The 24,299-nt window shown below is 50.6% G+C and overlaps 1 protein-coding gene across 5 annotated transcripts in view; it reads left to right on the forward strand.

Moving 5' to 3' along the window:
• MYO18B (myosin XVIIIB) overlaps positions 1-24,299 on the forward strand; it is a 237,319-nt gene that overhangs the window by 48,438 nt on the left and 164,582 nt on the right. For all 5 annotated transcript variants that reach the window (XM_084994645.1, XM_084994642.1, XM_084994641.1 and 2 more), the window contains exon 13: positions 21,199-21,372. In XM_084994645.1, coding sequence (XP_084850771.1) covers positions 21,199-21,372 — 174 coding nt within the window. The remainder of the gene's footprint in view (positions 1-21,198; positions 21,373-24,299) is intronic.

Below are 24,299 nucleotides of genomic sequence, written 5' to 3' on the forward strand. Positions count from 1 at the left end.
TGTGGCCTACTCCTTTGATTTTCATACATTTGAGTTGCGTGGGTTGGCCCAGTGATTTGATTTTGGAGATTGCTGGAAGTTATGCTGAGTCAGAAATAGGTAAGGTAGGGATGCCCTGGTTAGTCCAAGCCAAGGGCAGGCGTGCTTGTACTGCGCAAATGTGAAAACGCAAATGCCACTCGCATTTTCCAAAGGCTGGCTCCCCAGCTGTTGGGGCCTCACTGCTCACGGGACTGCACTGTCTCTCACTCAGTTCTGGGCCACCGCATCTGGTCTGCATGCTGTACACCAGGCTGTGAGAACATGTCCCATCGCTAGCCCGGGGTGCAGCCTGTAAAACTGGAGTCCCTACTTAGAAACCCCCCACCTCTGCATCTGGCTTGGTCTACACCAGGGTTCAGCAGACCACAGCTCGTGCACTGAATCTGCTGCCTGCTCTCATACAGCCTTTAAGCTAAGAATGGCTTTTACATTTTCCATTAGATGAAAACATTTATGTAAGAATAACATTTGGGGACATGTGAAAATTATCTGGTATTCAAATTACAGTGTCCATGATTAAAGTTTCATTGGAACCCAGCCACCCTCATTCACTTCCCTGTCTGTGGCTGAGTGGTTGAGACAGCCTGTGAAGCCCAAAGTAATTTCTCTATGGCATTTTATGGAAGAAGTTGGCCAACCCCTATTCTGTGGGGTCCTATCTCCGTGGAAGATCGCAGCACTGGGGAGTCTTTGTGCCTCTGAACTGCCTAGTTGTTTGGTTGTATGCTGAAAAAAAAAAACATCCTCCTCAGACCCAGCCATCCAGAGAGAGGAGGATATCAGGATTCTAGCTCTTTCGCCAACTTGCTGTGTGACCTTGAGCAAGTCAGTTCTCTCTCTAGTCTGTTTTCAGCTGTGAAATTCTGGAGTTGGGGCAGATCAGAGGTTCTTAATCTAGCATCCGTGTACTCCCTCCCCTATTAAGAGTTTTATGGATTTCAGGGGGGTATTCATTCCCTAAGGCTGTCGTAACAAATTCCCACAGACTGGGTGGCTTAAACAACAGTTCTGGAGGCTTGACATTCAAGATCAAGGTGCTAGCAAAGTCGATTTCTCCTGAGACCTTGCCCCTTGGCTTGCGGATGGCCGCCGCTTCATTTGTCCTCACCTAGTTGCCTTCCATTTGTGTGTCATCTGTGTCCTGATCTTCTCCTCTTTTAAGTAAGGACCCCAGTCTTACTGGATTAGGGTCCACCCAAGTGACCGTTTTTTACCTTAGTCATCTCTTTAAAGGCTTAGTCAACAAATACAGTCACAAGCCAAGGTGCCAAGGGGTAGCACTTCAACATACAAATTCTGAGGAGGGGGGCATAATTTAACCCATAACGCATCCCGGTCTCCAAGACCAGCCCCCGTGTGCTCTATGCCCAGACCTGGCCGAGGGAGGGACATGAGAGGCTGTGAGGATAGGGTCCCTCCTTGTGGGTTTATCATCTCATTTAGAGAGATGAGAGTCCTAAACATGAAACCATCTGCCAGCTTTGTAAACAGACTGGGGACCAGTGACGCAATAGCATAGTTCAGATCAGAAAAGCCACTGAAGATTGAGAGTTGGGCCACAGGCGTCTGTAGGTTGGGGATGTGTGGAAGGAGGCAAGCCTGCTTTATTTACACAGTGGAAAACTGAGGCTCAGCAGGTCAAGGTGCAGTAAACTCCAGGGTGTGGGCTTTTGGGTGAGGCAGATTCGAGCTCAAAAGCAAACTCCTCTGAGCTTCAGAGGCCTCCTCTTTCAACAGGCTAAGAATGGGGTCAGTGCGGGGATTCATGGAATAAGGAAGAGAAGGCTGAATTAAGCTGGGTTCCTGGAAGCAGACCCTGAGACGGAGATTTGGGTGCATGTTGTAGCTTTTTATGGAAGGAACCAATAGGGGAGTGAAGGAAGCTAGGGGAGAAGGGGGCAGGCGATGCTAGGTACCTTGATAAGTGGATTTGCTCTGGGAAGCGGGGGCCAGTGTTGCTGGGGACCTCCGGGAGGCTCTGAAGAACGTGCCTCCTAGTTGCGTATGACCTAAGGGGCAAGGGAGCTGGTGTGGGTCCACCACCTCCTACTGCTCCCTGGCTCAAGATTGCTCAGGGTGGGGGAGGGGGAGAGGGGTGCACCAGCCTCACCCCCAGCCCTCCCCAGGCATCAGCTGAGTGTTGCTGCAGAGAGGAACAGACAGGTACCTGTAGTGACTGGCCAGGGATATGTGTGAGGTGCACCGTGTGGGATGGCCAGGGCAAGGAGTGGTGGGCAGGTCAGTCGTGCCCCTAGCTCAAGGCAGTCCTTCAGTGGATCATTCAGAGCCTTTGTTGACTCTCCCAAGGTGTCACAGCCACGTGCTTCTGTGCTTCTCTGCACTCAACTCAAGCAGGCTGGCTCCTTCCTGGTGCTCACTCGCAAAGCCTGAGAAGAGGGCAGGAGGTGGTGGTGGTGGGGACCCACCTCCTGATTTTCCCTGTTGCGCTTGAGTCCTCTCTGCCTCTGATGTGACAGCCCATTGACCTGAAGTTTGAAGCCTGACTGTCACCTCCTGGGCCACGTAGGGCACCCCCCAGATGTGGGCTCAGCCCCGTACCTATAACAATAAAAGAGAAAGTCACATTTATAAATATTTTATTAATACATGATTATGGCAATAATTTCTCCCAGCCTTCCCCCACCCCTCCTTATAAATTATTTTAAGAGGAGCTGCCGTCAGTCTGCCTGGGAGGCCTGCCTGATGATTTACTTACTATATATTCTGCTCTGGAAGATTTCATAATAGGTTACTCTAAAGTCAGCTATTAAGAATTTCAGCGTCGTATATAAATGTCTTTGCTTTGTGTCATAACAGATCATCTTGAAATATATTAAGAATCATTTCCATTAATCAGGGTTTTTTTTCCCCCATTAAAACGATGCTCTCCTCCCAGTGCGCCTGACTTCCTTAACTTATTTTGAAAGTCTTGATCCTATTTTAAAAAATAGTATGAGTCCCTGGGGAGATTTCAGGCCTTGTATCTGGACTCAGGGCTTTTGAGCCATCATGGCAGTAACCACCACCGCCACCACCACTGCCAGTATTGGTTTAGCGTCTGACAGTTTCAAAAGCACTCACACCTCGGAGTTCCCGTCATGGCTCAGTCGTTAACAAATCTGACTAGGATCCATGAGGTTGTGGGTTTGATCCCTGGCCTCGCTCGGTGGGTTAAGGATCCGGCATTGCCGTGAGCTGTGGTGTAGGTTGCAGACACGGCTTGGATCCTGCGTTGCTGTGGCTCTGGAGTAGGCCAGCAGCTATGGCTCCGATTTGACCCTTAGCCTAAGAACCTCCATATGTCATGAGAGCGGCCCAAGAAATGGCAAAAAAAAACCCAAAAAACAAACCACTCACACCTCTCTTGTGCCTTTTGATCTGATTGGATTCAGACAGCAACCCGGTGAGAAAGGATAGTTCCATGGTCAAGGGTCAGCCTCTGGGCTTAGCCTCCCTGAACCTCAGTCTCCTCCTCTGTAAAATGGGGCTAACGATGGCACCCACTCTGTAGACCTGTCATGAGGATTAATTGAGTCGATGCCAAAAGGCGTGGAACCCAGGATTTGCTCACAGAGGGCGCTTTGTAAGAGGAGAAGTGCAGTTTATCTGACATCACATGGTGAGTAGGTCCAGGGTGAGGTTTGGAACCACGGCTGGTCGGCCTGGAAGGATCACTCCACTGCCCTGGACTTTGCCAAGGGTGGTTAGGGTCATTCCTTGCTGGAGACTCGACTTGTTTTCCTGGGCCCCTTGCTGCGTGCTTACAGACCCAATGTCACCACACAGCCTTTGAACAACCCAGGAGAGGTGAGAACCATCAGAGGCCCATTTTACAGATGAGGAAACTGAGGTCTGCCAGAGAGATTCATCCACACGCTCCAGGGCACATAGCTAAAGCCAGAGGTGAGATTTGGACCCAGGTCTGTCCAGGCGCTGAGCCCAACACTCCTTGGCCCCGTGTGCTGCTCTTCTGTCCTCAGGTTCCAAGGGCTGGTGATGTCACGTTTTCACTGGATTACTCTGAGCTCTTTTTACTCATGATGCTTCTGATACCACATATGCGAGGCTTCCCTTATACCAGCCAGTCCTCTGGTTCTTCTGACTGGGTGTCTTACAGTTGGGTCCAGTTCTGACTCTGCCTGGAGTTAGTGCAGGTTAAGAGCTCAGTCCCACAGGGACAGGTGTTCAGACACCAATCAGACTCCTGACTGGCCGGCTGTCAAGTGAGGTTCCCACAAACCCTCCTCAGGTTTGATAATTTGCTGGAATGACTCACAGAACTCAGGAGGCCACTTGCCTGTTACCTGTTTATTATAAAGTATGCAACTCAGGAACAGCCAAGCGGAAGAGAGGCACGGGGCAGTTAGGACGGGCTTCCATGCCCTCGCTGTGTGTGAAAACCTCCCAGCACCTCCATGTGCAGCCCAGAAGCTCCCAGCATGGAGGTGTCAGTACACAGGCATGATTGACTGAATCTTTGGCCCTGGGATTAACTTCATTGCGAACCCTTCATCTCTCCCTGGAGGTCAGGGAATGGGGCAGAAAGTTCTCAGCTTCTAAGCATGAGCCTTGGTCTTTCTGGTGACCAGCCCTGTCCCCAAGCTCTCTAGAGCCCCCAGTCACTGGTCATTAGCATAAAAAGCCACTATTACCACTTTAGAGAATCCAAGTGTTTTAGGAGCTGTATGCCAGAAACCACAAAGAAATATACATTTTTCACAGGTGCCAATTCACAAGCTCTGTGCAACAGCCCCCAGACCTGCTGGCCCCATAAAAGGCCACTGAGCCCATGTGGGTTGGTGCCAGACTGATGGGTACCCAAGCCCTCAGTTCACCACATGGTCCCAACATGCTCATGGTTCTTGCTCAGTTGGACTTCTCCACAGGGATCCTTCAGCACCCACATCACACACTGGCCCTCAGGTCCCTCTGAGCCACCTCCTTTGGGGGGGGATATAGCCTCTTGCCCTTGAAGTCCCATCAGGTCCCCACTGATTCCGTGTCCCTGCACATCAGGTTCCACTGTGACCCTCCCTCATCGCCTTCTCAGTCCGTTCAGCCCCTGTGGCTTGGTGTTCTTGACTCCAGAACGTTGGTTGCCTCTGGGGCTCTGGATCACCCTCTGTCATCAGTAGCGCCCAGGGTAGCCTCAGAGAGGATGCCTCCCCTCAGGATGTGGCAGGGAAGGCACACGGGTGCATCCAAGTCAGTCCTGGGTTCAGGTCTCAGCTGGTGTGACCTCACCTCAGCTGGCAGAGGGAGAAAGGGTGGTATAGAGCTGTCTCAGGCTCACCCATGGTCACAGTGCTGGTAATGCTGGGACCCTGGGCCACTTCCTGTGGACAGGCAAGGTGGCTCCTGCCTTAGCTGGTTGGAGTAGAGGGGCTCTCTTTCTGCCCTGTGTCTCCCCTTCCTTTCTGTCACTCAGGCTCACTTACCCTGACGGGTGCCTTGGGAACGTGGTGGGAGGGACGCTGAGGGCTGCCTTTGCAAGGCTGGCAGAAAACCCTGGGTGATCTGGCATCGAGGTTGGTCTGCTGTTAATCTAGACTTGGGGCCCACCAGCCATATCCAACCTTGTGTTTCTGCCCTTTGGGAAAATGTGGCCCATGGAACAATCAGCTGGCACTCCTGTGTTTTGAATGGTGGCAAAGGGACAGTCTCTGGAGCTCCCTTGACCAGGAGAGGGTGCAGAGGAGGGAAAACCCCAGGCCTTGCAGTTGGGCCAAGCTGGCCTTGAATCCAGGATCCTCCATTTTCTGATTTCACCTGTGCAAGAGATTTTTGCCCCTCGACCACAGCTTCCATGGCTGTGAAATGGTAAAACCTTCTACATCATTGGATAGGCAGGTAATGGATGCATGCCACCTGGCACCCAGTAGTACTCAGCAAACCCTAGCTCTCTTTTCTTTGCAGAGCACTTCTGTTGTCAGTTGTCAGTATGGGGGTCAAAGCCTGCCCCTGAGGTGGGCTGGGTGGGGGTCCTGAGGCCCATTTCCTGGACAGGTGCCTCCGAGAGCTGTGGCTCCTTGTTGAAGGGCACATGACGAGACGGCTCTGCTAGTGAACAGCAGCCTCAGAACTGAAGTCCAGTTTTGGACTCTCAGTCCAGTGCTCTTTGCACAACTCTGCAGAAGGTCCTGAGGGCCAGGGACAGTACAGGGCAGTGGCCAGATCAGTGGGGAGTGACACAGACTTGGGCTCAGGTGGAAGCAAAGGTTCCAGCACTTGCCAGCTTGAGGCTGGGCGGGTCACTGCGCTGCAGAAGGAATAAGCCCCAGGCTCCGCAGCTTGAACAGCTATCGTTTTATTATGTCTCCACGCTCCTGTGTGCCTACAGTGTGCAAGGGCTCTGCTGGGCTGTGGTCTGGGGGTGACTGACACAGAAGCAGTGGGGACTGCAGTCGGCCAGGCACCCCCTCTCTCTGTATCTCAGCTCTCAGGTCACCCATGTGGGCCTCTTTGGGCTTCCTCTTGAACCTCTTCCTCGTGGCTCCAGGGCTCCAGCGCAAGTGTCCAGAGAGCAGCCTGGAGCTACATCACCTCTTCTGAGCTGGCCTCAGCTGTCACATGGTGTCACTGCTGCCACATTCCACTGGTTATAAGCCTATCACAGCTTCAAGGGCCGAGAGATCTAGACCCCAACCCTGGTGTGAGGGAGTGGCAAAGTTCTAGAACATAGAGAATGAGAAATATTGGTGTGGCCATCTTTTGCCACAGTGGCCTTGAGCAAGGAACTGTCACTTTCTGAGGCTCAGTCTTCCAACCTGTAAAATGGGATTGGAAAGAGTAGTGACTTTACAAACTACCATGGAGATGAGCTGAGGTGTATGTCAAGGCCTTAGCACAGTGCTGGGCACACGCAAGAGCAGGCTGCTGTAAGGTAGGATGTTGCAAGGCTTGTAGCTGCTTCCCAGCTACCCACTGAGATGGCAGGAGGAGCTCCTGGGATTTCTGCTCCCCACTTTTATTACCAGTGCCCCCCACTGTCCTCTGATGCCCCCTGAAGACCCTCTTCCCAAGAAGAGTGAGTCAAGGATGAACTCAGAGCCCTTTTTGCAGCAAGAAACTGTTTCTCTGTCCCAGAGCCTCTTGGCTGTGTGAGATTAAAACCAGACATGACCCCCTCCCAGGAAAGAGCTCCCTGATAAAATCCTCTCAGCGTCTCCCTGTTCCACAGGGCAGCCCAGGGCCAGCAGAGACTCACCTGTGTTCTTGCTTTTAATTCCACAGTCACTCTGACAGGTAGGGAAGGAATTCCCACTTTGCAGTTCAGGATGCTAAGGCTCAGAGAGGTTATGTAACATCATCACCAAGGTCAAACAGTGTCATGTGGTGGATGCTAGTAGCCAAGGTTAGAATCAGGGCCTTTCTACCTCCAAAGCTGGTGTTCTTCTCCTCCACAAGGCCTCCCACCTGGCCCAGTCCTTGGGTTCATCCTGGGTGCCTGGACCTCCACCCACCTCATGAGAAAATTTCCCAGCTCCGCCTCCAGCCTCCAATCCTGTCCCTTCACCCGGAAGGTCATCTGCCAAGCAGAGCTGAGGCTGGAGAGCTAAAGGTGTGGCTCTGGGTCTTAGCTGACCTGTTTGATCCCATTTCTCTGCGTGATCTGTGACTCTTGACCTCTGATCCTCAGTGTCCTCACCTGTAGATTGGGGGTAATAGGAGTGCCTACCTCCTGGGGCCCTTGGGAAGTGATGTGATTTACTCTGAAAATGTAAAGCTCTGTCATCCTTGTTATTATTAACGGAAAATCTATCTGCCATTCAGGTGTTTTGATGGCGAAGCTGGAGTCTGCAGAGCTGACTCAGGCTGGTCTTTAATCCTCTCCAATTCCTGTGGCCCCATAGCTGTAAGGGGTGACATAAGCCCTGTTTAAATAGCCTGAGATTCTTTGTCACTCTGCCAGCTGTCCCTCGTTAACTCTGTAAAAATGACAGTAGTATTCAGAATTCAACATAACAAGGATAGGCGGTATCTTCCTCGATGGCCAAGTTGCCTTGCTTCCCTTTGGCTCTGAAAGCCTATGGGAGGTTGCCTTTATCTGTTTTTTACTAAATTTGCGTGTCCACTTGTCACTAAGTGCCTCATATATGACACAGTTGGGCCCAGGTATAGCACAGGGAGGGGCTCTGAAGTGGGCTGGTGGCGAGGGGCCAGCCATCAGCCACTGCTCCCTGCTGCCCTAATGACGTCAGTCCCCGAATGGATGGGGCTGTAACTCGGGGAGCCTGGAGGGACCGCAGGAAGGAGAGATGATGGCGGTAATGACAGAGGCCCAGCGCCCCCCCCCGCCCCGCCCCCCACCTTCTGCTGGGACTCCTGCCATCTAGCAGCCTGCGCAGTCCATCCAAGGACTGACGCTTCCCAAGCCAGGGCAGGACCCGAGCACAGAAGGCTGAGGGTAGCAGTAACAGCGATGCTGTCAGTGTGAAGCAGTCATTGTAGATTCAAATACCTGGTGGGTGGGTTTACTCTTGTTTTGTTTTAAAACAACTGCATGAGGATTTCTCATTGTGACTCAGGAATAACAAACCCCACTAGGATCCATGAGGATGTGAGTTTGATCCCTGGCCTCCCTCAGTGAGTTAAGGATCTGGTGTTTTCTATGAGCTGTGGTGTAGGTTACAGATCTGGCTTGGATCTGGTGTTGCTGTGGCTGTGGTGTAGGCCAGCAGCTGTAGCTCCTATTCAACCTCTAACCTGGGAACTTCCATATGCTACACCTGTAGCCCTAAAAAGCAAACAGAAACAGCAGAAAACAAAAACCAAAGAAACTCTGAAAAAAACAAAAACTTCATGAGTGACATATAAAGTTGTCTTCCTATGAAAAATGGAAACAAAACAGACGAGCATAGAATGTCAAAAGCAGGTTCCACCCCCTGATCCTCCTGCTCTCAAAGGTGACTGTTGTTGAGGTGTAAGGGTGACATCACGACTGAAGAGCTATACTGACACATAGTTACTAACTGAAGCCCCCCACGGGTTTGCCGGGTTTGCCGTGGTGTCGTAGGTTCTCTGGATTTTGACAGATGTGCCGTGTCATGTATCCACTGTGGCCCTGTGACACAGGACAGTTCTGCTACCCTAAGAGGCTGCCTTTTTTTTTTCCTCTTAAACTTTTTGATTTGAAATCATCAGGACACAGAAATAGTTAGAACAGTCACATTGAGTCCCCTGAACCCTTCTCCATTCGGTGGCCGACATGGCTGTAGTCCATGTCAAAACCAGAGAGTGGATACGGCTGTGTAGTGACACAGTGGTCACAGTGTGGCCCCCACTGCAGGCCTCAGTTCCAGGCATTTAAAGACTGAGCACGAGGAGTTCCCTGGTGGCTCAGCAGGTTAAGGATCTGACATCACTGTGGCTTGGGTCACTGCTGTGGTCCTGGTTTGATCCCTGGTCTGGGAACCTCTGCATACCATGTGCTTGACAAGAAAAAAAAAAAGAAAAAGAGCCGAGCATGAGCTCCATCTATGTCCATGAAAAATACATAGGTTGGGTGGGTGGTTGGCTGCTGTTTTTACGTAAATAGGGTCACACAGGCTCCATTTCCATGCTTTCACAATGAGGCTGGGGCCTTTCTGCCTCTTGGTTCGTAGAGATGCCTCTCGTTCTCTCTGCTGACTGTGGGGCCTGCCCAGAGAGGGGGCCTCTGCTTATGTTGCAGTTTTCTGCGCTGATGGTCACTCAGGTTGTTTCCTGCCTTGGGGTGTTCTAAATAACGTCACACGGTCATCCTCATGTGTGGAGGTGGTAAGCCTTCTGGAGGCATGGTTTCCTGGACCTGGGCCTGCTGGACCAGAGGGCTGTGGTTGGGGTTGAACATTTCAGTGAACACAGCCCAAGCCCCCTCCCCGGATGTCCACGCGGGCTGGCTTACTGCACTCTCACAAGCCCGTGGGTCCCCAGACACCCAGAGTCTGGGCCCTTGCTGCGGTCTTGCTGCTCCACCCCCTCCTTCCCTCTGCCCCCACCCTGGTCCTCCTCACCCTTCCCTTCCTCCCTCATTTCTCCCCTTCCTCTCTCTCCCCTCCCTCCTGCTCTCCTCCTTTCCTATCTTCTCCTCCATGTCTATTGGGTGGCAAACCCTCGGCTGCCCCGAGACACCATCTGCACTTTCCAAGACAAAATTTCAGTCTGATCCAGGGAGGGCGATCCAGACAGGTGCACTGGAGATGCCAAGGGAAAAATCTAGGAGGGAGACACCCAAGGTGCAGGGTGGTCAGCCCCACCCAAGGAGTCCTGGGTCCTGGGACCCCTGAGCTGAATCTCCCAAGCTGAGGGGAGATCAGAGTGGATGCACCAGACAGAGAGCCTCAGTGAGCAGAGGTGTGGTGGCTGGAGCAAGGCCTGGGGCCTCCGTGTTCCCATCTGCAAAGCGCCAACCTCAGCCCTTGGCCCTGGTGCTGTGGGACTGAAGCCAGACTCAGGTGGAGGGAGGATTCCCATGGGGCCCTAGAGTAGGCCAGGGCACCCCCTGAGGCTGGTCCCTTCCTGGGCCCATCCACCGCCTGCCTTCCTGTGGTCACAGGCACCCAGCTGGTGGCTTGGCTTCCTGCCCGACAGCTGCCGAAGCCGGGCCTATTCTGGGCCACTGGCAAGGATTTATTCTGCGTTTTCTGAGCATATTGAATTCATTCATTAAGCCAGAATGGCTGCTGTGGGATGCAAACAATTATATTTTAAAAAGCCACAAAACCCTGAAGTGGCTGATGCTGGAAGGCGCCCCACTGGCAGCCCCAGGCTTTGGGAGGGCGGGGTGAGGAGGCTGGAAGCCTGAGGGAGCAGGCTTCAGGTTGGCCCAGCCACTCTGTCTGGGTGGGACCCTGCGAAAGCCCCTCCCCTCTTTCTAGGCTCTGTTTCCCATAAGTAATGACAGCAGCTGACGTTATCCAATGCTCACAGGGTGCAGGAATAGGAGCTTTGCCCATCTCAGTGATCCTGTGGAGTAGGCGCCATCACCCCATTTTACAGATGAGGAAACAGGCTCAGAGAGGGGAAAAGACTTGCCTAACAGGGGTGGACTGGACACTCCCTGGGGTCTCTTAGCCGTGCCCATCAGAGACTCCTTTAAGCAGTGACTCAGCGAGAACTCAACTGTAAACGCATGGACCACCCTTCAGACAGAAGGCGGAGCATAACAACACTGCTGACAGCCATGATGATGATGGAACTATTAACTGTCACTGTTTAGTGAGAATCTCCTCTCTGCCAGGCGTGAGTTAATTGTCTTGCATGGTTATTCCACTTAATCCTTGTAACCCTGTGTGGTGGGTTATCCCCGATTTATGGGTGAGTCAGTGGAGGCTCAGAGAGGTAAAGGGAGTTATCTAAGGCCCTGGACGTGGGCAAAGGAGGATCCCAGTTTGGGACTGAGAAGTTCTGTCTTTGAAGCCTTCCTCCCCTTCATGCCATGCCCTGCTGGATGGTCCACGGCATAATCAATATACGAGAACTTAGTTATCATACGTTTTCATGTGGTTTTCACACTGATGAGATTGAGTGCTTAGCACAGGGCAGGCACGCAGTGAGTACTCAGGAAACACCAGCTATTCCTGGGCTTTCCTTGGACCCTTGCTAATAGCTTCAGAGGAGACTATAAGTTGAGGGACTCCTGCCCAGGCTGCCTTGGTGAGGGAGGGACTCTTGAATGTGGAAAGAGCATTGGACAGGGGTCCAGCCGGCGCTGGGTTTAATCCCAGTTTCTGCCTCACTAGCCATGTGACCTCATGGGAGTCATTCAATGGGTGCTGGCTCCACCCCCACAGGCTTTGCCCCTGCAGTTTCTCCCTGGTGACTCTACTTCTCAGCTCGATCACCTGCTCTGGGGACACTCCCAGGCAGCTTCACATCTAGTATCTTGTTTCATCCTTGAAATGACCAACTGGGAGAGGAGCCACCCCATTGTACAGATATGGAAACTGAGGCTCAGGGGGTGAGATTTCCTGTTGGAGATCTTGCAGCCAGGCTGGAACTGCCTTTCCCAGCATCCAGAGATGCCACACCAGCCTTTCCCCTCCAGCCTCTTGATTGCATTAATCTAGGAGACCCTTTGCCATGCCCACTTTCTCTTGTAAACTCTCAGTGCACATTGGCATACTCAGGGTTCTGAGGAGCCCTGCAGGGGAGCAGCCCATTTTGCTTGGTTTAATCAGATGCTGCCCTAGCTGATTTGTCCAGCAAGCCTCTTTGTCCACAACACCTGCTCACATTCCCCAGAGCATTGGGGAGAGGTTGTGCATTGTCTTTCCAGTTGATGGGACACAGTAAGTGGTTCATGTTGGATTATGAACAACTCAGGAGTGCTTTATTGAAGGCTTGTTGGCCAGGCCTTATGGGCCATGCTAACTTTGCCGATGGATGGGCCACTTTGTCCAAGGCCAGGCAGATGGAGCAGTCTGACTGCCTTTGTGTGGCCGCATGGCACCTAGGGGCAGTAACAGCAGGAACCTTAAGAAGGAAGAGACTTGAAGTTCTGACCTCTAAGAGGGTTATGTTTTCTGGGATCCCAGCGATTGAACGACACCTGATGTCCCTCAGCAGAAGTCTCAGAGTGTGCTCAGACTTGTAAGAGTTGACATGGGAGTTCCCACCATGGCGCAGTGGAAGCGAATCTGAATAGGAACCATGAGGTTGCAGGTTCGATCCTTGGCCTCACTCAATGGGTTAAGGATCTGGTGTTGCTATGAGCTGTGGTATAGGTTGCAGGTGTGGCTCGGATCTGGGATTACTGTGGCTGTGGCGTAGGCCAGCAGCTACAGCTCCGATTAGATTCCTAGCCTGGGAACCTTCATTGCCTCAGGTGTGGTGCTAAAAAGCAAAATAAATAAGTATTAAAAATTGTTGCAGGAGTTCCTGTCGTGGCGCAGTGGTTAACGAATCCGACTAGGAACCATGAGGTTGCGGGTTCGGTCCCTGCCCTTGCTCAGTGGATTAACGATCCAGCGTTGCCGTGAGCTGTGGTGTAGGTTGCAGATCTTGCGTTGCTGTGGCTCTGGCGTAGGCCGGTGGCTACAGCTCCGATTCAACCCCTAGCCTGGGAACCTCCATATGCCGCGGGAGCAGCCCAAGAAATAGCAACAACAACAACAACAACAAAAGACAAAAAAAAAAAAAATCGTTGCAATTAAAAAGAGTTGACATGTATGGAGCAGATTGGTGATCTGCACATGTAACCTCCCTGAGGCTCTGTAAGAACTCCCCAGGGGTCTCGATGGATTCCCATTTCACAGGGGAAGAAACTGAGGTTCAGAGAGGTGACACAACTTCCCCAACATCAAATGGCCCTTGACCGTAGACGCGAGATTTGAACCCCCGCAGTCTGTGTCCAGAGCACTGTCTGTTCTCGTAGCATCTACAGCCTTCTAGGGTTCATCTCTTCCCTATAGGTGGCCTCCTTCTTCAGAGGCCTCCGAACTGTAAACCTCTGTGTGAGGAAATGTGACCCCAGTGCACTAGCGTTATAAATGAGTCATATAACGTTCAGTAGTTCAGCAACAGCACGGCTCTTGTTGGAAGGAGAAATAACTTTGGTTATTAATAAATGCAGGAGGCCACAGTAATTGATAGCAGTGAAACTCATGGTGTACAGAGGAAAAGCAGTATGTTGTTTTTTTCCTCTCTTTCTCTTTTTTCTTTTTGGTATTGATCATAAAGGGGAAAACCTGACTTTGCAGGTGGATTTGAGCGGTTCAGAAACTGCGGTTCCATTGCTTTCCCTTACTCTTTCTTTTTTTTTCTTTCCTCTCATTTCTCCTTTGTCCTTTCTTCTGTTCAAATCCCAGCCTGCCTCTTGCCAGCAGAGTGATCTTGGGCAAGCGTGTCAGGTAAAGCAGTTTGCCCAGGGTCACCTGGTTAATTGAGGGTTCTTTCAGCTGAGCCTGTATTTCCTAAACTGGTGTCTCATGGGACATTCGACTCAGATCCTCTAGGAAAGCATTCTGAGGCCAAATAAGTCTGAATAGAATATGGCCCTTCTTGGAGATTCACAAGATATACTTTAAAGGCTCTGAGATGTCCCGCAGTTAAGAAACTTGTTCCACCAGGCAATGACCAGATTGATACAGAATAGAAAGTTTGTTTTTCCCTGGTGACACGCATGAACAGTCCATGGAATGACAGCTATGAGGAGGAGCCCCTCTGGGAAACTGAGAGCCCCAGCCATGTGGCCCCTCTGCCCGGCTCCACACCTCTTTGGCCACCTGGGTAGTTTCTGACTCAGCCCTGCCCTTAGTAGCACATTGGCTGGAGCCAGGCCTCACCCCAGATGTGCAGATGATTCTGCGGGATAGACAGAAGCACACACACAAAAGAGCCATGTGCTGAGAATTTGGCTCCCTTTCAGAGAACCCTCTTTTAGCCTCAGTAATTGAAGAGAAAACCAAAACAAACCAAACCGTGCTCGTGCTAAGTGTGATCAGCCTCTGAGGCCTCTCTTAGCCTTTGCCCTTTACGTGGGTACAACTGCTGGGACAAGGTCCTCAAGAGCAAGCCTTTCATGTGGGAGGTGGTCCCAGGAAGTACCGGGAGGAATGGAAGTGGGAAAGGAAGACAACCAGAAGGAGTGAGTCACAGAAACCAGCTACCTCTGTGGGAAGCTGGGAGTCTGTCCCTGGGACCTCTGGGAGTGCAGCATAGAAAACATATCCAAGCGACCCCACTCAAAAGGGGTCTTAATTTCCTTCCCTGGGGAGTGGCTGGGGATTTTTTTTTTTTTTTTGTCTTTTCTTGGGCCGCTCCAGCGGCATATGGAGGTTCCCAGGCTAGGGGGTCGAATTGGAGCTGTAGCCGCCGGCCTACGCCAGAGCCACAGCAACGCAAGATCTGAGCCTTGTCTGCAACCTACACCACAGCTCATGGCAACGCCGGATCGTTAACCCACTGAGAAAGGGCAGGGACCGAACCCGCAACCTCATGATTCCTAGTCGGATTCGTTAACCACTGCACCACGACGGGAACTCTGTGGCTGGGGATATTAATTCCATGGAGCCTCCAACCATGCCCTGTGCTTGCGCAGATGCCAGTGCGAGAGAGGCCCTCAGCGTGGCAGGCACAGCCAGTCCTGGGGATATAGTGGAGCAGCTCTGCTCTGGGTCCACCTGCAGGTTGCTCTCCGAAGTCTGTCCCAGTTTCCTTTGGACTTGATCTCCAGCTTGTGTGTATGCTCAAGCTAGGTACAAAATGGGATTAGTAGGGGTACCAGGGCTGCCCTTAAGTCCCTGCCACAACTGGGCATCCGGGGACCTGGGCTCAAGATCTAGCTCAGCCACATTTACCTGCTGTGTGGCTCAGGGCCCAGCGGCATCTCTTTCTGTGTTTTGGTGGTGTGTACTATTAATCAGGCCTAACAACATTCATCTGCAGACCTTGCGAGGCTGTTGGGAGATCAGCCAAGGTCATACAACCATCTCTGTGTAGACACGCCCAGGCATGCATTCTCCAGGCCACAGCAAGATGCACAGACCATTTGTCACTGAGCGTAATAATGGAATTGGTATTTGCAAGGAGTTCTTTAATATAGAACTGCTTCAGGGGTGGGCGGTCCCATCAGACATGCGTTGTATTTATGTAAATGCAACTGTGCAAAGGCAGATGTGAGGCTGCTGGTTACAGATATATTTTTTTCAAATGTCATGGGCCCTAAAGGCAAGCCACCCATTCCCTTCAGTGTTTCTTTGGCGTTCCACTGGAGGGGAAGCTCACTGTGTTGGACTTGTGGAGGAAATATGCTTCAGTACTGTATGTTATAGGCACTTCTTAAGGGTCATTCTTTAGCATTCCTGACTTTTCACCTTCGATTTTTGACTTCAGAATGCTACCCCCTTATGAGAGAAGGCCCCTTTGCATGGCTCCCTTTGAGAGGCAGAATCAAATCCTGCCTCTGCCATTTACCAACTGCATGACCTCAGAAGGTCACCCTCTGCATCTCAGTGTTCTCATAAGTCAAGGGGGGCAGTATAAATACTGACCTCATAGGGCTGCGGAGAGGGTTGAATGAGGCAGTGGGTGTCCAGGGCTCAGGCTACTACCTGGCATGAGGTCAGGGTGCTGTCCAAGGTGCCGACTGACATGAAGGTGTTATGGTCGTCCTTGGTATGCTGTAGGGTGTTTGCATTCTGATTCTTTCTCTTGGAGGGGTGAGACAGAGGAGGGGAGACCACTGGGGCACCAGGAGTTGTTTCCTGTGGGTCAGCATCACACGTCTCCTGCGTGATGCTTGCAGAATAGACAGGGGATTCCTAGATCGAGTGTGTGAAAGCCCATCGAAGAGCCCAACCCTGGGCACACCTGCCATGGGGTCCTGTTTCCCATAGTGACCGACACAATGGCAGCAGCCAAATGCATGCGCCTAAAATGATCTCTGCGTGTAGCTTTGGGATCTCTCTGAACCCATCCTCCTTGTTTCCTGGTAGGTGGCAGGAAGGCACCCTGAGAAGAGTGTGTGACCCCTCGTGGAGGGACTGGAGGTGGGAAAAATCCACAGCCCTCCCCTCAGACATTTCTTTGGTCCCGTCTCTGTTTCCATCTCTATCTTGCTGGTTGCCTTTCCTTCTGTCTGTCTCTCTGCCTCTCTCCCTTTTGTTTTATCTTTCATTTGATTTTCCCTGTAGAGAAAGCCAGCTCTGTGGTTCAGATGGCTGGTTCCTGGGAGTGGAAACAAAGTGGTTCCCACCCAGATCTTGGAGATCTGCCACCTTGGGCAGGGCCGGCTGGCATCGAGAAATGTTAATTTCATCACCGACTCCTTCCTTCATTTCATCACTCACTTTACAAGTGTTAATTGAGCGCTTCCTCGTGCCAGCTCTCTTGGGCTAAAGTGGTGACCACTGAGACCTCTGCTGGCACAGAACAGCAGGCAGCTATAGTGCAGTGTGACGTCAGCCCGCCCGTGTGGGAGTCCTGGTCCCACCCCTCACTCCCTGCACCACCTCAGGCAGGAAACGAGGTCTTCCCTACTCCATTCTATATGGGAGTGAGCCCAGGGGGTTTTTAAACATTTATTTGTATTTTTTTAAAGTTTTTCAGTGTTTAACATTCCATCTGATACTTTAAGTCATTTATCCTTTTTGACTAATAAAATTAAACCCAACAACTGTTTATCGGATACCCTTAATATAGCCAGTTTTATAATAACCATGCTTTAGTTTATTTGATCCTCTCAATTGCTTCTGAAAATTAGTATGAAAAAATGGAATTTTATTATCTGCTTTTCTCCTCCAGAGGGTTTTTATAAGAGGAAAGCAGCGAGGTGGGGTGGGGACAGGGGAGGGGAACGTAAGCACAGTGCCCAGCACACAGTATGTGCCCACTGCTCAACAGCCGCTCTCGATAGTTAGATGAAGGCTTGGTGGGAGACTGAACCACCTGTGTGCTAGAATCTCCAGCCTCGGTGGCCTTCCAAGAATGGTTTTGTCCCTGCTTTGGGGTAGGTTGAAGGGGAGCGCTGAGCCCACATGTATCTGCTTTTCCCTGGCAGAGAAACAGCCTCAGTGGGCTCAAGTCCCCAGGGCGTGACTCACACCCAAAGTTCACTACTTCAGCATCCCTTCCACACTTGTGCTTGGTGAAACAGCAGACAGATCTGCCGGAGGGGGTACCTGTGGCCCCAGGATGGGGGAGTTCCTATTAGGGCGGGTGGTGCCATCTTACAGGTGGAGAAGGGAATTGAAATGGGATGTGCACCTTCCCAGGGCCAGGAGCTCCACTGAGTACCACACGGGCTGTCATCTCACCCAGTCTTTGCAGCCCTGTGAAGAGGTGTCTGGGGTTTTGTGATCCCACTATACAGATGAAGAAACAGGCTGCAAAAGGCTATGCGGCTGGCCCAGCTGAGAATGGCAGGAACAGGAACGGGACCCAGGTCCTGTCTGCTTCAGTGCTCGTGTTCCTGTCCCATCCCATTTCTTCCCACCTCAGATGCTGCCCTAGGATTCTCAGCCTCCTTAGAAGGTGCAGGCTTCCCTCAGGTTTGGACAAAGACAGAAGAGCCCATGGGGCTGGATTTGCTGCACTGACCAGACCTTGGGGGCTGGAAACAGAAATGCATTTTCCTGGCAAAGCTCCCATGTGCCTCCTGGATTTCATTGGAAATGCACCCCTTAAGTCAGGCAGGACTCAGAGGGTCCTGCCCAGTCCATTTGCTGCTCCCCTTTTCAGAAACAGACCTTGCTGGGCCCCTTCATGAGTTCTCCCAGTTCGGGAAGACTTTGGGTTGCTGTAGGTGGAGTGTGGGAGACTGTTTCAGAGGGTGGCAGTGGAGCTGAGGGGGCAAGAGAGGGATAGGACCTCGCCCACCTGAATGGCCACCTCCTGCTTCATTTGCTTTCAGCTCCATCACAGGAAGAAGGGAATCTCATTCAGAGCTAGCAGCCTTTAGCTCCTCTCTGTAATACATGCTAATATTCCTTGTTCAGCAAAGAGAAAGCAGACCTCAGGCTCCCAGGTAACCATATCTAATTAGAATCTAATGGTATTTTTGTACGCATATTGGATTTATTTCTACTTCCTGTCTGTGACAAGTGATAACGGTGCTGGTTCAAAAACTGGCCCCCATACATGGAGGGCAGGGAGAGAGACTAAAAGAGGCAGCCGCTCCAGGTAGGCAGGTGGCAGGTTTAATAAGCAAGGGAGCTTGTATACATGGCTTGTCTTGATGGCTGAAGGAGTGGAACTCCGCCCCCGCCCACCAGAGGCTTAGTTTATAGAGAGAGGCTGTAATTGGGCTCAGTCTCAGTCGGGATGGTCTCAAAAGCACCGTGCTTCCTCAAGGCTGCCTCCTTGCAATAGCTCTCTCTGCGAGAGTGGGGTTGGGGGGCTGAATATATATTCCAAGGAAAGGGGAGGGATGGGGAGCCTCCACTTGTCCAGGGCCAGCTCGCAGGTCACCTGGTGGTCCCATCTTCTCAGTGACCTCCTTCAGCAAATGGGTTCTCACGTAAGATAGTGCTAAAACATTCCCTTTCACAAGGTGTTTACCTAAGTGGAAAAGATAAGTGGATCCATTTAAAAGGAAGTCTTTTGACAGATTTCCTAAAGGTGGTATTAGGAGGATTGATTTGGGGAAAATAGAAAATAGTTCTTCCACTTAGTCTGATTTCTGGCGACGTCTTTGCATCAGTTTTCTCTTCTATAAAACAGGAATAATACTTCTTTCTAGGACTTTTGTGAAGATTCAGTAATAGTAATAAGAATAGGTAATGGCAACTTGCATATATTGATATTTTTTCTACACCTGGAACTCTCACACATACTTTCTGACTCCAAAAGCCATGAACTGAACAAAGATGACAAGTTGAATAAAATGGGGTTAGTGAGTGGTAACTGCTGTCATCACCACTGCCATCATGACCACTATCATCTCTGCCATCATCGTCACCATCATCATCATCTCCATTGCCACCGCCATCATCGCCACTGCCATCTCGCCACTCTCATTATCGTCGCCACTGCCATCATCTCCATCACCATCATCACCACCGTCATCACCACCAGCACCACCATCATCTCCATCACCACCGCCATTGTCACCACTCTGATCTCTTCAGTGGTCATCATCACCACCAGTCATCATCGTATTATTTTCCACCATTATCACCACATTGTCATCACCATCATGGTTACCTTTCCCATCATTTTTTTTTAAAGTGGCAGGACATTTTTCCTAGCCATGTAACCTCTCTGAATCTCAGTGTCATCATCTGTAAAATGGAGATAATGTGTAAAATGGAGGTAATAACACAAGGTTCTTGAAATGATCAGTACTGAGTAACTGGCATGTTGGAGGGCCTCAGTCAGCAGTGGCCAGTGCTCCTCCTTCCTGGGTATTGTCAAAATCCCAGATAAAGTGTTTTTCCAAATTTCTAATTTTCCCTTAAACCAGTCAGATTCTTTAAGTCATCTGCTTGAAGAGCCCTCATGATCTCTTTCTGATGGATTGAGAAATCTCTGTTGGTGGCTGAGATTCTTATTTCAAAGAAGGAAACATATATGTGTATGGGAAGATGAGGGATGGGAGAAAATTATTTAAGGATGACATTGTTCATTACTTTTTAAACTTGCCTTAACAAAATTAGTACACAACTACTGCAGAAAATTTGGAAAACACAAAATCCCCCTGCCCTGTGATTGTTAATATTTGGCTATACCTCCTTTTCATTATTTTTTATAGCAGTTTAGAGTGATTTGCACAGTCGATGCCATACTATAATGTGATTTTCTAGTCCTTTTCATTTAACACTTGACTATAAGCACTGACCATGCCATACAGTCTTTGTTGCTGATATTCAGTGGCTTTATATTAGTCTGTAGAGAGGCTTCCCATTGCTACTCCAGCCTCTTCTGATTATATCTCAGCCATGCTGGCCTTCTTGGCACTTCCCTGACACATCATGCTCATTCTTGCCTCAGGACCTTTGCACCACCTCTCCCCTCTGCCTCTAAAGCTCTTCCCTGGTTCTTTATGTGGCCAGCTCCTTCCCATCTTTTATACTCCAGGTCACATATCACATCCTCAGATAGAGCCGCCTCTGGCCACCACGTATCCCTAGCCACTCCCCCAGTTTCCCTTGACCCCATCACCCTGTTTTATCTTCTTCTTACAGGAGAAAAAAATAACTATGATTTCATCACCTGAAATTATTTATTTGCTTACTTGTTTATTGTCTCCCTCTCAAAAGACTGTAAGCTCTGTGAGGACAGGCGCCTTGTCTGTCTTGCTTATCAATTTCTCAGAGGCCGACCCAGTGCCTGTCCCATAGCAGGACCTCCATAAATGTGTGTTGAGTAAATAGGAGGGGGGTCCATGGTTGGAAGTGTGGCTGGGGACAGCTGAGCGGATGGGTTGGAGGATGGATGATGGGTAAGTGAAGAAATGGGAGGATCATCCCCAGTCCCACATTTAGAGTCTTCCCCGCGATATATTTAATTGCTTTGGAAAAGTGACCAATGTACATGGTAAGGAACTAGGACAGATGTGTCTCGGGAAAGCTGGCTTCTGCCTGGGGCCATCCCCCTGGGGGCTCAGGCCAGGGCAGTTGTTCAGGCTCCTGCAGAGGGTGTGCGGCCCAGAGGGGGGTGGGGGAGCGAGATTCTCTGAGGTTTTCTTGGGTGCCCAGGACCTCACCTCCTTCCTCCTGCTTTTCCCCTGTGCAGTGGGCCGGAAGCAGTTCATGCGCTTTGAGTGGGCCAACCATGCAGCTGAGGCCCTAGGCTGTGAGTACGAGGAGCTGAACACAGCCACCTTCAAACACCACCTGCGACAGATCATTGAGCAAGTGACGGCTGGGCCGAGCCGACGGGGCCCGGAGGATGAGGAGACCAGCTCAGGTACCGCATGGCTGCCTTTCCGGGTGGGCTGGGTCCCCACTTGGGGGGACACACGAGCACCCCTCCTCCTGTCTATTGGGGATTTATTGACAGTCCACTATATGCAGACCTTCTCTTCAAGTGGACATGGCTCCTACCTGTATGGTGCTTGTGGTCACATAGTTAGCTCTGTCCAGTGATCAAAGGCTGCTGAAACCCAGGAGGGGCCTGTGATGCAAAGAGGGGACACTCTGGATGGTGCCAAGGCACCACCGCATTTCCACTGGATGTTGTGTTTGCTGATCCCCTACTCAGCAGGGTAGGGGGAAGGCTGACCATTCAGTTGGAAGAACAGAAAAATGGCCAGGATGATTGGACTGGGTAGGAGAATGATAGACGAGGTTGGAGAGCTCAGGGTGGGGTCAGATCACATGATAGTCTGTAAGCCGGGGGCTTTATTCTCAGACCGATAGAGGCCATGGAGGGACCCAGGCAGGGGAATGGCATGATTTGGTATAGTCTTCATGAAGCTTGGCCTGGAGGAAGATGGGGAATGAGGGAACAGGACCAGTCTTCTTGACGAGATCATGGTGGTTGGACAAAGGTCATGGTGGTAGAGATGGGACGAGGTGGACCAGTTCAAGGTCTAGTTTACAAATAGAGCTGATGGCCTGAGCCCAGGAGAAAGCTAGGGGCCAGGGTGGCTTCTAGGACTTCAGCCTGACCAGCTGGGGGAACAGCAGGAGCACTTTGTGCTGCCCAGGCTAGTGTGGGGTCTGCTGAGTCCCCAGGTCTGCTGCCTCTGCGGCTAAATGCTTAGCTGCCTGAGGTGAGGGCAGAGGGGACATCTCGGAGGCTCAGGGGTCTCTGACAGCTCTCCTGGAGACCACGGAATCTGGGCTTAATGGGTAGCCCTGTTTTGAGCTGTAGTTTGGGGCCCATCTGTTAGAGGCTCCTTGGATCCCTGTGGCTGCTCCACTGTCAAAGGATTTCAGCTTGATGGCTGATGTCACTGGGATGCCACTGGCTTCCACATCTGTGCTCTGGTGTAAGCTGTGGTCTGCTTAAGGGTCATACCGCTATGTGCACACACATGCATATTCAAGCACAAATACTTGCACACACTGCTGTGTGAAGCTGAGTCAACCTCTCAGGACGAGGTCAAGGGTGGACATTAAGCAGGCAGGGGACCAGCAGGCATAGGAGAGATGCCGGGAGGCTGTGGGTTGCCTAGTAACGACCAGGTTGGGGTGGAATTAAAGCAAGGATGGGAAATGCTTTGGGGCTGCAGCAGAGTGCCTGAAATGTACAAGCAGAACTGTTTTTCCAGGCACTAGTGTGTGCATATTTGGAAGTTGTGTTTCCCATTCTGTGGATGGAACCAGAACCTAAGGGTCAGTATTTGTGATCTGAGCCCCCCCATTCCTTACCCTGTTTGCTCAGTGCCCCCAATCAAAGCTGGCTATTCTAATGGACTGGTGTATGTGTTTATACAAAATTGAGACTGGGGATTCCCATCATGGCGCAGTGGAAACGAATCTGACTAGGAACCATGAGGTCATGGGTTTGATCCCTGGCCTTGCTCATTGGGTTAAGGATCTGGTGTTGCCATGACCTGTAGTGCAGGTGGCAGACATGGCTTGGATCCTGTGTTGCTGTGGCTGTGGTATAGACTGGCAGCTGTAGCTCTGATTTGACCCCTAGCCTGGGAACCTCCATATGCAGTGGGTGCGGCCCTGAAAAGACAAAAAGAAAAAAAAAATTGAGACTGCCTTTAGGAGAGTTTTCTAAGCTTTTTTATTCCTCCCAATATTATAGGCAGGCACTTTTCCATCTTATTCAGTATTCTTCTAGACTTGACTTTGCTCATTTCCTTGTATGGACAGACTACAAATTATCTAACCCATTTGCTCTTGTTGGATATTTAAGTTGTTTTGAAAAAGGTGATTTTTGCCAATATAGTCAACAACTGGGAGAACATACATATGCGGAAATCTTTGTTTCTCTGAATTTTTCATTAGAGTAAAATCCTAAGAGTGAAGTTATTAAGTCCAAGTATATGAACATTTTATGGCTTCTGCTATAAAATTGCCAAATTTCCATCCAGAAAGAGGGAATAGCACATATTTAATGAGTAACTATGATACGTCAGGAGTTGGGGATTTAGAGCCAACAAACCCAGAGACAGTCCCCATCCTCAGGGCCTCCCACCCTGGGCGGAAAGGCACAGGTTAATGAAATAACCACAAAGTCAGGATATGATGTGGGCAGTGTAATAAAATCAGGGTAGAGCTGTCCTCCTGTGTCTGGCTTATTTCACTTGGCATAACATCCTCCAAGTTCATCCATGTTGCAGTGAATGGCAGGATTTCCTTCTTTATGTTTGAATAATACAGTATTTAAATCAGAAATCTAAAATAGTCGACTTCATAGAGGCAGAGCGTAGAATGGTGGATACCGGGGGTGGAAGGAGAGGGAAATGGGACATTTGGGTCAGAGGATACAGAGTTTCATTTATGCAAATGCTGAAATCCTAGTGGGTAGATGAATAAGATGATCAGTAGATGAATCTCTCTGCTGTACAGCTGAATCCTTGTAGTTAACAACGCCATACTCTATACTTAAATATTTGTTAACCTTATGTTAAAAGTTTCCATCACATTCATGCACACACACAGGGAGGTGATGGTTCTGTTTATGGCACGTTTATGGTGGTGTCATGGGTGTATAATTAATTTCAAACTCATTAGGATATATTCATTAAAAATGAACAGGTGGGAATTCTGTTGTGGCTCAGCGGTAATGATCCTGACTAGTATCCATGAGGACACAGGTTTGATCCCTGGCCTCACTCAGTGGGTTAAGGATCCAGCATTGCCTTGAGCTGTGGTTGCAGATGTGGCTCAGATCCTGCATTATTGTGGCTGTGGTGTAGGCTGGCAGCTACA

This window comes from Sus scrofa, chromosome 14 (genome assembly GCF_054392235.1).
Source record: "Sus scrofa isolate SSC_HxYL_T2T_F1_AM1 chromosome 14, Sscrofa_HxYL_maternal_Yorkshire_Landrace_v2.0, whole genome shotgun sequence".
Taxonomy (NCBI): Eukaryota; Metazoa; Chordata; class Mammalia; order Artiodactyla; family Suidae; genus Sus; species Sus scrofa.